The sequence below is a fragment of the Lonchura striata genome, chromosome 1, assembly GCF_050655825.1.
Source record: "Lonchura striata isolate lonStrDom1 chromosome 1, ASM5065582v1, whole genome shotgun sequence".
NCBI classification, from domain to species: Eukaryota; Metazoa; Chordata; class Aves; order Passeriformes; family Estrildidae; genus Lonchura; species Lonchura striata.
Window position 1 is genome coordinate 1,770,325 of NC_140703.1, and position 13,765 is coordinate 1,784,089.

A 13,765-nucleotide genomic window follows, 5' to 3' on the forward strand; every position below is an offset into this window, starting at 1 on the left:
GATACAGAATGGCAGATTCTTTGTCTCACTAAAATGAACACCTACAACATTTTAGACTAGTTCAATATCTCTAGTAAGATGTCTTCAGTAAAGATAAATCCCTTTTCTGAAAGCTAACTTAAATTCATGTTTATCTACACCATGTTTAATTCATTATGGCAAATCCACGTGAATTTTTATTTTAGACATCAATAAGTAGGTTTTAAGACTCAACAAAAACTGTCATGAAATTAAGGACATTATACCTACATCCATTCTAAGAATATCTGCATTCTGTGAAAACAAATTTTGCTCAAATAAAATTTTCAGAGGTTGGCTAAAATTAAAAGTATCTGTGTTCTCAACATTATCTCATGATGGACTGAGAACCTATCAGCCAGCACAAGTGGATCTGGATTTTAAGGCATTTTCTGAATTCATTTCTTGTTGAAAGCACATCTGTGTTACAGAACAGAGTGGAGAGCAGAAACCAACAGCCCAGACAATGATTCAGCACTCAGAAGATCTCTGTGTTGGCAGAACTGCCTGACTTGATCTCAGCATTGCTGGCACCCACCTCAGCATCTTTGCTAAAATCACTTTGTACAGACATGGTGAGGGACATCAAGTCTCTTATCCAATACACAACTCTAGTCTGTGTCTTGGATTATTCCAGAAGGAGTCAGAAAAAACAATTACAATTTCAAGAGACAAAAAAAAGAACCAGTGCCAGTAATTTTCCTCTGCTGCTATTAAGAGAATGGCATCATTTTAAAACCAAATTAAGAACTTTCTTTGAAATAAATAGAGTAACAAAAGGAGATTATGAAACTTAGTGTTTTATCCCTTCTAGCAGCCGGCTGTAGGATTTACATCTATTTCTTCTTTCCAAAGAAAAGTAATATCATGGAAGGAAGGATCACCTCTTTAGAGATGTTTACAATCAAAAGAAGATGATCACAGAAAACTGCAGGGCGGCAAGCACTACAATTGTCACACGAGAGATTTCACCAGTTCTGACTCCAATATAAGTGTGCTTTCATTAGTACTGCATGAACAAAAGGACAGGGGAGCTCTGAGTGTTGGCTGCAGTTCTGCCTTGCTGGACTAAGCTGTTCACACTGCTCAGAGCCATACTCACATCCAGCTCGGGGCGCTCCAGCACGATGGGATGCTCAGGAGCCCAGGACGGGTCCTCTGACGTGGGGTGCAGTATTTCCTTCACTGTGGAAACAGAAACACTTGGATCCAAAGGCTGCAGCCACACTGTCAGGAAGCTGTGTTGGGAGACCGACTGAAAAACCCTCTCTGATTTCAGATTTGTAAGTCAAATCTTCTCAAAAAGTTTGCCAGAGAGATTTTGTTTCTGGAAATGCATCCAAATCACTGACAGGAAGTGAAGGGAGAAATAACAATAAAGGGGTGACAGCACTCTTTGATCACCTCTAGCAGGATCACTGAATATTCAGCAATTATCTGGGTATTCCCTTTGTGCTGTATGAGGCCAGCACAGAGCTACTAAGCTGAAGGTCACCCTGATTCACATGATGCACCATGTGAACCACGTTTCCCCTTTTTATTCCTCTTAATTTTTGAAAATATTACTGAAACTGCACACTAAAAGCTTCCGTTTCAAAATAAAAAGATAAAATGGGGGGCTAGGCTAATGGTTCAGGAATAGGATGCTGCTGCTCATGACTTGGCCTGGTTAAGATCAGAGCAAAACAGGCTATATGATACTTGATTTTGTTCTGTTTAGTTTTTCAGAGGACAGCTGAATAATTCACCCGTCTGAGCTTTATTTTATAAGAGGTCAGATGTGTGGCACACTGACTCGTGATAATCAATACCCACCATTAGTAAGCTGAAGAGAGTTTGGGTCTAAGGAGATGGAAGCATTTTCAAGCAGAGCACTCTTCTGGAGGATCTCAGCAATATAATCTCGGAAGTCACTGATGGTGTATACAGCTGTTGGATTATCCTCTATGCCCATGAAGGAGTTGTCCTCCACCTTGTTTGAATGAAGGTTGATCAGGTCCCAGGTGGCATTGCTGATGGCTTTTCCATCAAATGTGACAGCATAGTGAACTTCCACCCCACTTCAGTTGTACACAGAGAAAGAATACACATGAGAAATTCCAGGTTTTCCTAAGCAAGCAAACACTATATTTTTTCACAAGGGTCCACATCAATACCCTTTGTAATACAAAAATACATGTTTTTAAAGGATGAATATAAACTACCTGATTCTTTTCACAAAGTGCTCAAGGGAAATGCTACCCAAAACTGACTTCTGGTCTGGTCCCAGTGCCATATTGCTACTAGTGAATGGCACACAGCCCATAAGCAGACCAAAACACTGACTTTCTGCAGCATTATTAATGGGTCCACCAGCATGCAGTGGTGAGAGTGGCGATTTTAAGATTATACCAAAAATAGGAAAGGCTCTGAGGTATGAAAATAGACAGGAAAAACATGTTGTACATAGTAGCAATCTATAGGAGCAAGTGAGAGCCCCAATCTCTGTCACTGTGCAGTGTTAAACTGCTTGAAATAATGTTTTTTTAATAGCAATAAAATAGTATTTAATTCATCAAATTGGGAAATTTATCTAGACTCATTTGATTATTCATTCTATAACTCAGTTTTGTATCTGTGTACAGTTTAAGGGTTTTTTTTTTCATATTAACTCTCCTCCATTTTCTTAATTTTCTTTTCCTTAATACATCTGGATGTCCTTTTCCACATGACAGATAGGCTGTAATCAGATTTACCATACACTAGGCAAAAGCACAAGGGAGCTTTACCAGATACAAACATTTTGGCTGTAGATAGAACACAGCAAGAAAATTAAACAACCTCTGAAGCATTAGAAACATGTGCTCTGGATACAGGTTTTCCTGATTCCACAGAGCTGGATTTGAGTTCTAAAACAATGGCTCTGTTTAGAGAAGACTTTAAAACCCCAGTTCCAGATACAACAGAGAAAATTCACAAAGACACTGATGAAACCCAGGAGCCTGGGTTTTGCTGGAGAACTGTAAGTTTCTTATGAACTTCTATTTCATTAACAATAATAATCCTATATCTATTCAAGACTTTGCAGCAAAGTATGAAGACTTTGAATCATTGTTAAGCAATTTTGTTTTCTTCACAAAAGGGACACTTATACACAAGTTACCCCAGTAGCTGACCTGTGTTTAGGATGATTTTTCCTGAGGGTTTTTCTTTTTATTATGACTTAAATAAGCAAATTAGGTTTATCCTTCATTGAAACAGATCGGTTACTTGCAGTTTCTGGTAGAACCCTCTCTCAATATTTATTTATCTTGCTCTGAACACAAAAATACAATTCCCCCCAAAAAATGCACTCCAGCAAAACATGTTATTCCCATCTGTATTATGACAATATCTATTAGAAAGTTGTCTTTACCTGTCTTCCTCAGAAGGGCTGATTATAAAAACAAAACAGAAGAGCAAAACCTATTACATCAATATCATAACTTCCTTTAAGTCTTAAAACTTTAACAAGTTTGCTTTGGTATTCTACAGGGCTCCCTTATTCTACCTAAAGGTTTAACTTACAAGCAATGGGTTTTTGTCATGCACAGCAGAGAACAGACTGCCAGAAATATCAGCATTGTATTTGTCTTCTCAAATTAACTAAGTGCTTGCAGACCTCCTAGGCTGCAGATACCAAGATGGAAAGTTTTGCTCCCTTCCAGTCTGAAAACTGGATGTAGCCTAGGGTTCCAACAAGACCTCTCATTACAGCTGCTGTGTTACCTACATGTATGCTACCTAAAATCTCCAGGCAATAAAGTCTAAGAAACAGCTTACAGTCTCATATAAAATACAATTTAGATTAACTCATGAAAATTAGAACTTGTTAGATTCTAAAAGTTATATCAAATCCATTCAAGAAAAATCACAATTTGTGAGCCCTGTACTCCAAAAGTCAGACATTTTACATTTGATGCATTAACTTAACAAATTAACTTTTTACTCTGAAGCACAAATGGATTTGAGGGAATCAGGTATATTTCTATACCTGAAAAATACATTTCTAGATGCATACAGACAGTTAAAACATTTAATATCATTTATCAAAGTATCCCACGCCTTTTTTTTGATACAGGAGAGAGAGAACTTTACATATCCTTTAGAGCCATCCCAAATTAACATCAAGAATTTGAAAAAGAAATCTAAATACATCACATTTTTCCAAAAGGATTTCTGTGTCCTTCCTTGTTTAATACTTGGACATATTAGAAGTAGCAGATACGAGTATATCTTTTAATTTTAGGATAGAACAATAATGCCTTGTCTTAAAATCGCAGCAAACATTTCATGTGAAAAATGCCAGGAGGAAAAAAATCAGTTGTGTATTTCTCTTTCAGTTGCATATATAGAGGTACCAAAGATGAGAGCACTTGGTTAATACATCCTGGGAGTTCCCCCACACACGCCTGGATTCCTGCTAAGCTCATTGCATCTTCATACATGATCATGCTCCATCACCATACATGCATCAGGATCTTTTACCTGTAATCCAGGATATGGATGTTTTTGTATCCAGGTTGTCCTTCAAATACGCTTTTAATCTATTTTGATGGAAAAACAAAAAAACAAAACAAAACAAAAAAAACCACTGATTCAGTTTGCTTCTGCTAATGTGGTGAGAAATCAGGAAGTGTATCTGAGCTGTTATATAGAATAGGTGAAAAACAGTTAAATATTCTTTCCTTTATGGAAGAGTAGTTTTGGTGACATTGTTTCATTATTAGAAAAAAGGGAAATAAAAAGTATGAAGAACAACATCCAGTACTCCCCAAGAACTGTATAGAAACACTCCAAGGGGAGAAATGGAAAGACACTGCCAAGATAATCAACTGTGCTACAGGAGACAAAACCAAGATAGAGAATACTGAAAGTTCATGCTGGTTTAGAAAGTTTTTTAGCTTTCAAAGATCTTTGCCAGTTGAGGATTATTTTTTACTCTGTAAATTCTTGTTCCCTTCCCCCATCTCCTTATTTTTAAACTGTCTCTGGTGAGACTTAAACAATCACAGTGCTGCTGCCTTTTTTTTTCTGAGAGCTTCTTTATTCAAACTCAGAGAAAACCAGGCAAGGGATCAAAGGAGTGGAATATCCATGTGCCAGGTGGACTCTGTCCCATTTGACATTTTTTCACACACACACACATACTGTGGCATTGCTACTTGGACTCACATAGGAAAACAGATGTCAGCCTACGCTGGCAACTTGTGACAGCCATGGTGGTGGGTTTTGGCTGCAGTGAAGAGTACATCCCTCTCCCATTTGGCCCAGGATCTGGCACAGGGTTAGCCCCAGTAATAAGGATTCAGAGAATCAACCCCAACTAAATGGGGCTGAGCAGGAGCAAAGCTAGAGAAAAGATAAGCCTTGTGATATGACAACTTAGATGCCTCTCCAAGGAGAAAAGAAAGCAATATAGTTACCACCATTATAGACAAAATAAAAAACAAATATTGGAAACCATAGGTACACAAAAATCAGCAGCCCTGACACGGATGCTTTTTGCTGCTATTGCTTTGCAGAGCCAGCAAAAGGAAAAATGAGGGTAGGGAAGGGAATCACCTGAGAAATGAATCGTTCAGACAGCAGCTGGTACTTGGCAGCAGATGGGTCCTTCAGCTCCTCACTGTACTGTTCTCCAACAATCAAAATGTTGAACTCAATCATCTGCTCAGTTACAGGCCTGACCAGCTTTTCATCCTGCTGCTTGATCTCGTTATTGATCTGGAAGGGAGGAAGAAGGGAGAGCAGGTAAGAGAACGGTGGATGCTGCAGCGCAGAGCACAGCCACCAGCACACCCTGCACTGCCCTGGGACAGAGGCAGTGACTAACGAGCAGTCTGGTAAGCAAGAACATTTCCTGAGAACTCTCATTTGGAGAGAATTCTGTTTTCCAGTTGGACACCTTCAGTGTAAGCCCATCTCACTGACCTCAGGTACAAAGTGAAGTACAGATGTAAGTACAGATGGGTGGACTGCTCACGAGGCAGTTTAAAGGGCAACCATGGCTACTCAAACATCTCACCTGAGCCCAGTCACTGTAGGCTGATTTACCCAAAATTTACTCATTTGTCACAAGGCTCCTCGTCACTATTCCAGCTGGGAGACAAGCTGCCTTTGCCAAGTTCTGCATTTGGAGTAAGACCCAAAGGAGGGGAAGGATCCCCCCAGACACACAGTGGGCACGGGGAATGGGAGCTCTGCTGAGCTAAAGCTGCTCTGCAGCTGCCCAAAAAACCCCAGGGCAGTGGCTGCAGTGCAGCAGGGATGCATGCAGCTTGTTGCCTCAGGCAGCAGTGAATGCCAAGTTTTAATCTAATTTGGATGACTGGGCATGCTTTCTGCTTACTTCCCTAGTATTTTTAAAATAGCATACTATTCCTTGTGGTGTACTGAATTCATCAGAAAAATAATAATAAAAAGATACTTGTCTAGGAGGGAAGAGAAGGCTGGCTTGTTAGTTTCAGCCAAATGTCTTTTGCTAGATGTTTTGTATTTGACTATTTACATACATATTTGCTGCTTTTTTCATATTAAAAAGGAAAAATAGAGAGCCAGTAAAACAGATCTTTTCAATGAAGCTGCAGTTTAAGTTATGCATCATGCAGGAAATGGAAAAAAACTTTCTTCAGAAAGTTTATCTGCCATCAGTGAGCAATTCCTACATTGTTTAAGAACCCTCTAAAATTTTTTAGTTAAATTCTCTTTCCAGCCCCTCACATTCCTTTTTCACTGGATAATTCTGTCCAAAGACTATGAGGACTGGTACATTACCTAAAGTTAGCATTTGAGAGATGCACATTTAGCTGGCATATATACATAGTACTAATCAGCATACAAAGTGCAGAAGATGAGCTTTGCTCACTCTTGGCCTTGTAATCAGCAATGCATTTTGGCTGCTAAGATACATGAGGTGAGATTTAACTGTAAAGAGTAAAAATTCTGTAGCAGCAGCAATCTAATTCTGGTTCCTTCCCAATTTACTGAGTGGTCCTATTCTCTGCTCCAGTAAAAATATCCCAGGAAATTCTGTTTCTAAATAATAATGCTGTTCTTGGGACCAAATACAAGTGTTCTTGGTACATAAGATAAGGCAGGTCCCTGCACTTCAGTCAGAAGCTCTTTCATGTTCTTTATTTATCCCAGCATCAGAGCTCCAGTCAGCACTGAGAGCTCTAGAAGAAAGCACAGTTTGGCTCACCTTTGTTTCAGGGCCAGGTTATTGAACAACATGGCCCAGTTAATCCAGTACAATAAATCAGCTTCACACATGCACTATGTGAAACTTTGTGAGCTTCTCTGGGATCCATTGATATTTCATTTTTATAAGGAAACAAAAGTCAGATGATTGATAACACTGGTTTACAAACTTGTCTTCAGCCATGTTGGCCCATGAATACTGCAATTGGATTCTAGGGTGTGGATTTAAATTTACATCTGGAGGATCTGTTTCCTAGAAGCAAATACTGCCCTGAGACCTACGTGGTGGTCAGCTCACTTCTACAGAGATGTTTTAAATATGGGGTCTAGGTTTCTCTGCGTTGTGAGCTGTGGTTAAATATTGCAGAAATGGTGACTTGTATGATGTTAAATAAAAGCTCACCTACATCAACAGAGGGCAAAGAGCAGAGTATCAGAGTCTTCAAGGCTGCCCAGGCCACCTCTCTGCTGTCCTACACAATTGTACTCTGCAGACCCTTGAAACTCTAGCACAGCAACCTAAGGAATATTGTGCTTCCACAGGAATAAGTGTTCCACACTCTTCTTGGAGCTTTCAGAGCCACTAGGCATTCCCTCTCCAGTCCTGTGACACTAGCAAAATCCTCACCTGATAGTTCAACTGATGTATTATCTCCCACTGCAGGGGAAGAGGCATTTCAAAGCCTCTCCAAATGGAAAAAATATCTACCCAGGAAAATGTCTTAAAACTTTAGAAATTCACACCCTGATTTTATTATTACCGTGATGATTTTTTGCCTTTTTAAAAATATACCTCTTAGGTTATTCTCAGTACCCTAAACATGCATACTTATAATTCCTTAAGTCTGATACTTAGCACAGTCCTGGTATTCTGTTAGGCCAGGAGACCAAACACCCAGAGGCCTCACAGTTGGTGCATCATAAAAATCCTTATTAAATACTGAGGTTAAACCCCTTTATCCCTTAACCTTGTCTGGCTCTTAATTTTAGGACCAAGAAAAAGGCATCACTATGAAATCCTAGTTTGTGTTAACACACTATATTCATAACACTTTTAATTGCTATTAAAATGTAAATGACCATAAACAATATCATGTAGGGAAAGCAACAGAATGTTGAAGCAAATGTAAAAATCCCACTCACAGTGGTGTCTACATTGTCATGCTCATGGATGGCATCACCTGCAGGACTCTCAACGGAGACCTCGTGAGGGGGAGGAACATTGGCAGCTGCATCTGAGTTTGAAAGAGAACAGCATTATTTTGTTTGTTGTTGGTTTTCTGCTATATACCCACAGAAGCAGCTCAGCAAGCATAAACCAATAGTCAAATTTGATTCCTATTCCCACTATCTTGACAGCAAAAGCACAGGAGACACATGAAGAGCCTGAGCAAAGGTATCAAATACACTAATCACTATAAGATGCTAACATTCTGCCTAAGCAGAGGTATTTTTGGAAACATGAGTAAAACCAGCACAGAACTAATTTCTTGAGCAGGATTTTCATGATTCATGAAATAATGAAATGTCAGCACATAACATGATTTCCAGGCTACAAATGGCATTAGAGAGGTGTAAATGTCTCAATTTTCTGATAATTCAGAATCAGCCTTAACAGCAGTTAGATAAAAACTGACCTCTCAGTGTGGTAACATCAGCATCCAAAGGTGGAGCAGGAGTCCCACTAGATAAAAAACAAATCAGAAACTGAAGCTGGATATGGTAAGATAAATGTATTAGTTCTTGATATTTCTGTGATTCTGATAGCACACCAAAAAGCACATGTGCAGAAGAAATTTTTCATGTAACTATTTTGCTCATAACTTCATAAAAATTAGGCTTAGCAGTATTTCAGTTATATTTTGCAACTTAGATTTGGGGTCACTTGCATTATACAACACATCATGTGCGTCTCTGGGTTGCTAAGCCTCTTATATCCCAAATATCCTGGAGTCCCATATAAAAATACATTTTGCCTTCTAGCAGTTCTGTAGAGAAAGCAAATGCAAAGAGATAAAACACAAAGATAACTGTGTATACCAAATAAACCACTCTGTTTTTAAAACATTCCCCAGTGCGCTCAAACACCATAACTCCACTCAAATCACTGCAAGAAGATGGGTTCTTTTCATAATTAATTTTACTCTGCTTATTTGGAAATCTTCAAAACACATCAGTTTCCAAACCCAGTAATGGGATGCACACACACATATGAAACGACTCTGGGCCAAATGTGAAAAACATTTCAGAAGAGCAATCACACGAGGACTGGCAGCCTGAAGGAAAAGGAACAGCTTTGACACAACTCTTACAGCAAACCCAAGCTGCTTGGAGCCAATTCTGCAAGCCTGGAGCAACTGTCAAGTTACCAAGGGTGGGAGACATGCTCTGACAGAAACAAGTCTTTCCTGAATGAAGGGAAAATCATTCTTTGAGTTTGTCATACTGTTAATATATACAGCACAAGAGGTAAGACTGCTGGGCAGAAACTGAACATTATATTGAGATATTTCTTTCACTTCTAAAGGATCACTTTTTTTTATTGGTGGTCATACCTGTGCCATGAAGCAAGCATTGCAGCAAGTCTTCCCTCTAACATACACAGCATCATCCCTGGCTCCTGGCCTTGCCAGGTTTGTTTGATGATTCACATGTTCTGCAGCTGGCCCTGCAATCCAGCCTATCCCCAAGAAAACCCCACTCCAAGCTGATCTCTTGCCTCCTTCAGTCAGTCTTTGTATTACCCAAAAAAGGCTTCCAGCACCAGCCAGACTCACAGGTCCATTCCACAGACAGCAGAGGAGCAGCACATGCCCAGAGACCACAGGGTCCCTGAGGTAATGTCTGGAACACTTTCTGCCCCTCACAGACACATTAGCCTTATGTGCCAATAAGCAGACCTGAAGGCAAACCTGATGAACTTTCTATTTAAGTCAAGAATCTTTTCCTCCACAAAATAATTAACTATACCAAAACATAATTCAGGGAATGTTAAACTGACAGGGTGAGATCTTCACAACAATTCTAAAAAATTAACAAAATATAAAAACTTCCACAGGAACAAATCAGAAAATACTTATTCAAGAGTTTAAACAGTAACATCATGTATTTTCTTGTACAAGTAAAATCAATAAACTCCATACAAGCTTTGAAGTGTAGTTCTGCCTGCTTCCATCTCATGGACACTGGTACCTGTTTTCAGCCAGCACAGTGCAAGACTGCTTTTGAGTTTGCCAAATCTTTGACAAGCTCAGTAAATCATTTTACTAAAAAGCGTCATTTAGACAAGATAGCCTCTCTTAAGGGTATTTTCTTGAGGATGCTGGTTATGTTTTGGAGGGATTTAGTTTATTTACTCATTTGTCATCTTAGAACTGCAATAAAAACTATTTCTTAATTATTAATTGGTCTGATGAAACATTTCCCAATTAAGTTCACATAACTTCAAGATGCCTCTTTTTCCAGTTTCAATAGGAAGCATATTACATCTGTAACAGAGTGTCACCAAATAACAGCATCAGAGCATTTTAGTGCATCATGTTTAAGGTTCAGAAGCAGTAATGACTCTACTTTTCAGTAGAGGTGAACCAGTTTGGGATTTTACTTCTTACAAACTATTCAGTGTAACTAGGGTCAGAATAAAACTCAACCAAAGCAAAGTGATGAATAGTAAAAGCTCTGCCACAGGATTTTTAATGTTCTGGTCTGTTCAAACCTATAACTAGCCATTAGCTGAGTCTTGTATCACCCATTTGCTAAAGAAGAGGTCAACAAAATACGTGATTTGCTGTGGGAAGCCTTGACCCCATCCTGAGGCTCATGGGGCTGGATCCAGGTGGCCACAGGTCGGTGCCCAGCATCCTCTGAGGGGCCTCCAGGCACTCCTGACCTCCAGCTCCTGCCCCACAGGTCACCCCTGCATCCCACCTTGTCCCTGCCAGCCTTGTGCACACTCGTGCTGCAACTAAGGCCATCTCAAAAGGACCAAAATTGCTATTTGACAAACTGAGCACCCAGCTCTGGGGTGGGTTAGCCTTGGCCAAGGGCCAAACACCCACCCAGCCACTCTCTCACTGCCTTCATCTCCGTAAGACAGGGAGAAAATAGGATGAAAAGTTTCTTGGTTGAAATAAAGCCAGGAAGATCACTCACCAATTACTTCCATGGGAAAATCAGACTCAGCTTAGGAAAAACTAATTTCCTGCATGTTTGAGTACATTTGGGTAATGAGGAGCAGACTAATATCAACACACCACTTCTTCTTCACCCTTTCCAGGCTCAGCTTCACTCTGGACTCCCGTGCCCAGTGCACACCCTGCAGGGGCAGCAGCTCCTCCAGGGGAGTTCTGCCTGCTCCAGTCTGAGTCCTCCCTCAGCTGCAGGGAACACATGATTTGCCATGGCGTGGTGCCTTTAGCCTTGGCATTCCCCACACAGCTGTTTCCCATGTTTTTTCTCCCTCTGCCTCTCCCTGTACCAAGTTTCTGCCCTTTTTCACCCAGAATTTCCCTGAGCTGTCACTGCCACCAGGGTAGGACTCAGCCCTGCCTGTCAGAGCCACCTCGGGGCAGCCCAGACCCACCCAGGCAGGAGCCCCTGAACAAAGCTGTTTGAGTTTTTAAAAGAAAAACCCTCAAAGTACACAAGGAGCCCCACACAAAATGCTGTGGCATAAATCACACTTTCAAAACAGGAGCCGTTTACAAATGGAAAGCCCTAATATGTTTCTCAATTTCTACTTCAAGATCAGATTACTGGTCACAGACATGTAAAAGTGAATTCTCCGAGTTTAAAAAGTCCAAGAGGACTTTCTCTGCCACTGACCCCCACAAATGGCAGCTCTCCAACAGGGCACTTCTGTCACGAGCATCACCTTAGGCACTGCTTTAGCCATGGTGACAACCACAGCCCAAGACTGTGTAACCAACCCAGCTCCTCAGGAAACAGCAGAGCACACTCTTTGTCAAGGCCAGGCAATATATTCTTCCTGGCACTGAGGGGCTTTTAAATACAAGCTCTCAGGAGCTACCAAATTTTCTGACAGAATTCCAGTGCACAGCTGGCTGAAAATTAAAAAGCAAGCACTTGAACATCACCTACTAAACCCCTAATAAATTTAACTAAACCAGTCAAACACCAAATTTGGTCAAATGATCAGCTACAACTTTTTCCAAGAGGATGAAAATACGGTTTTAAGGACACTATGCTGTAACCAGGCTCACTTTTTGCACAATATTGATTTTTCATTACTTTACTAGAAAGATGAGGCTTGCCTTCTTTTTGCCTTCTAATTCCCCTTAACATTTTTCAAATGCCTACTTTATTGATCACCTAAAAACTCATCAATTGTACTAGGCATCTCTAAGGAAGTCACTCAAAATGCACATGGCATATACTGAAATGCCTGAACACATCACTTTTCAAGGTAAACACAGGTTCAATTTTGTGCTTGTTTGCACCACTTAAAACACACAAGATTTTTTATGGTTTTTCTTCAGGATTAATCCAGGACCCACACTTGATTTTTAATTCTACCTACACAAGAAAGCCACTCCAGGTAGAGGGACTGTATTCACAATAAAGAAGAGTTTATTGTGAATTTGACACAGACATACGAAATGCAATTTCATACCTGCACGAGTGATTCCCTGGGTCATCTGGGCTGAGCAGTAAGCAAAATATAAAAACATACACGTAGGTACGGGGAGCAGGAAGGAGCACAGACAGGCAGATGTGCAAGCACCAGAACAAACACTGCGTGGTGTTTCCCCGCAGAAACACGAAGTGGGCTCAGGTCACCCAGCCCTGTCAGACACCAGCACCCAGGGACGAGATCCAAAGGGCTGGGAGCTGATCCAAAGCAAACAGAGCTCATGGGCAGCCTGAACACGTGGGAACTGTGAGAACCCCAGCCTTGCTCTGGGGTCCCATGTGGTGGTGAAATTCCTCCTCCAACCCATGATTCCAAAGAAAAACTGCTCAGACTCTTGCTGTTCAGTCTCAAGGCAGTTTATTGTGAGTTACCTAAAAGATTTTCTTCTCTGGCTGCTGTGGTTTGCTCACAGCTCAGGCAGAGGCACACACACACCCTGACATCCTCTCTGTCTGTGTCTTCTTCTTCTCCCCCCGCCCAGGGCTGCTGCTATCTTTTATATGATATATTATGAATTACATGTTTATAGTTTTCCCCCAATACCTACTACCTATATTACAAAGTGCTTTTCTACTCTAAACCAATCTGTGAGTGCCAACATCACCAAGAACATGGAGGCAAGGAAGAAGGAGGAAGAACAGGATCAGCCCACTTTCCTCCATCTTAGAACTTCTGACCCCCATGTACAAAGTAAACCCCCCCCCCCCCGTACAAGTGTTAAAACCCCCCTGTACAATACTAAAAAAAGTTCCCCTCTGTTTTGTAACTACTTTTACTATGCTATCTAACCCTTTGTGACTGCTTGTTCCACCTCCAAAGTTGGTAACCCATTCCATGGCTCAAACTCAAAGTCACAGCTGTTTGCAGCTGCCT

General features: G+C 40.7%; 1 protein-coding gene across 1 annotated transcript in view; it reads right to left on the bottom strand.

Moving 5' to 3' along the window:
- IMPG2 (interphotoreceptor matrix proteoglycan 2) overlaps positions 1-13,593 on the bottom strand; it is a 28,760-nt gene extending 15,167 nt beyond the window's left edge. The window contains exons 1-5 of the mRNA XM_085572396.1: positions 5,602-13,593; positions 4,525-4,583; positions 3,413-3,430; positions 1,834-2,078; positions 1,121-1,203 (exon numbers count right to left, since the gene is read on the bottom strand). Coding sequence (XP_085428522.1) covers positions 1,121-1,203; positions 1,834-2,078; positions 3,413-3,430; positions 4,525-4,583; positions 5,602-5,913 — 717 coding nt within the window. The 5' untranslated portion in view covers positions 5,914-13,593. The remainder of the gene's footprint in view (positions 1-1,120; positions 1,204-1,833; positions 2,079-3,412; positions 3,431-4,524; positions 4,584-5,601) is intronic.
- Between the last annotated feature and the right edge of the window lie 172 nt (positions 13,594-13,765).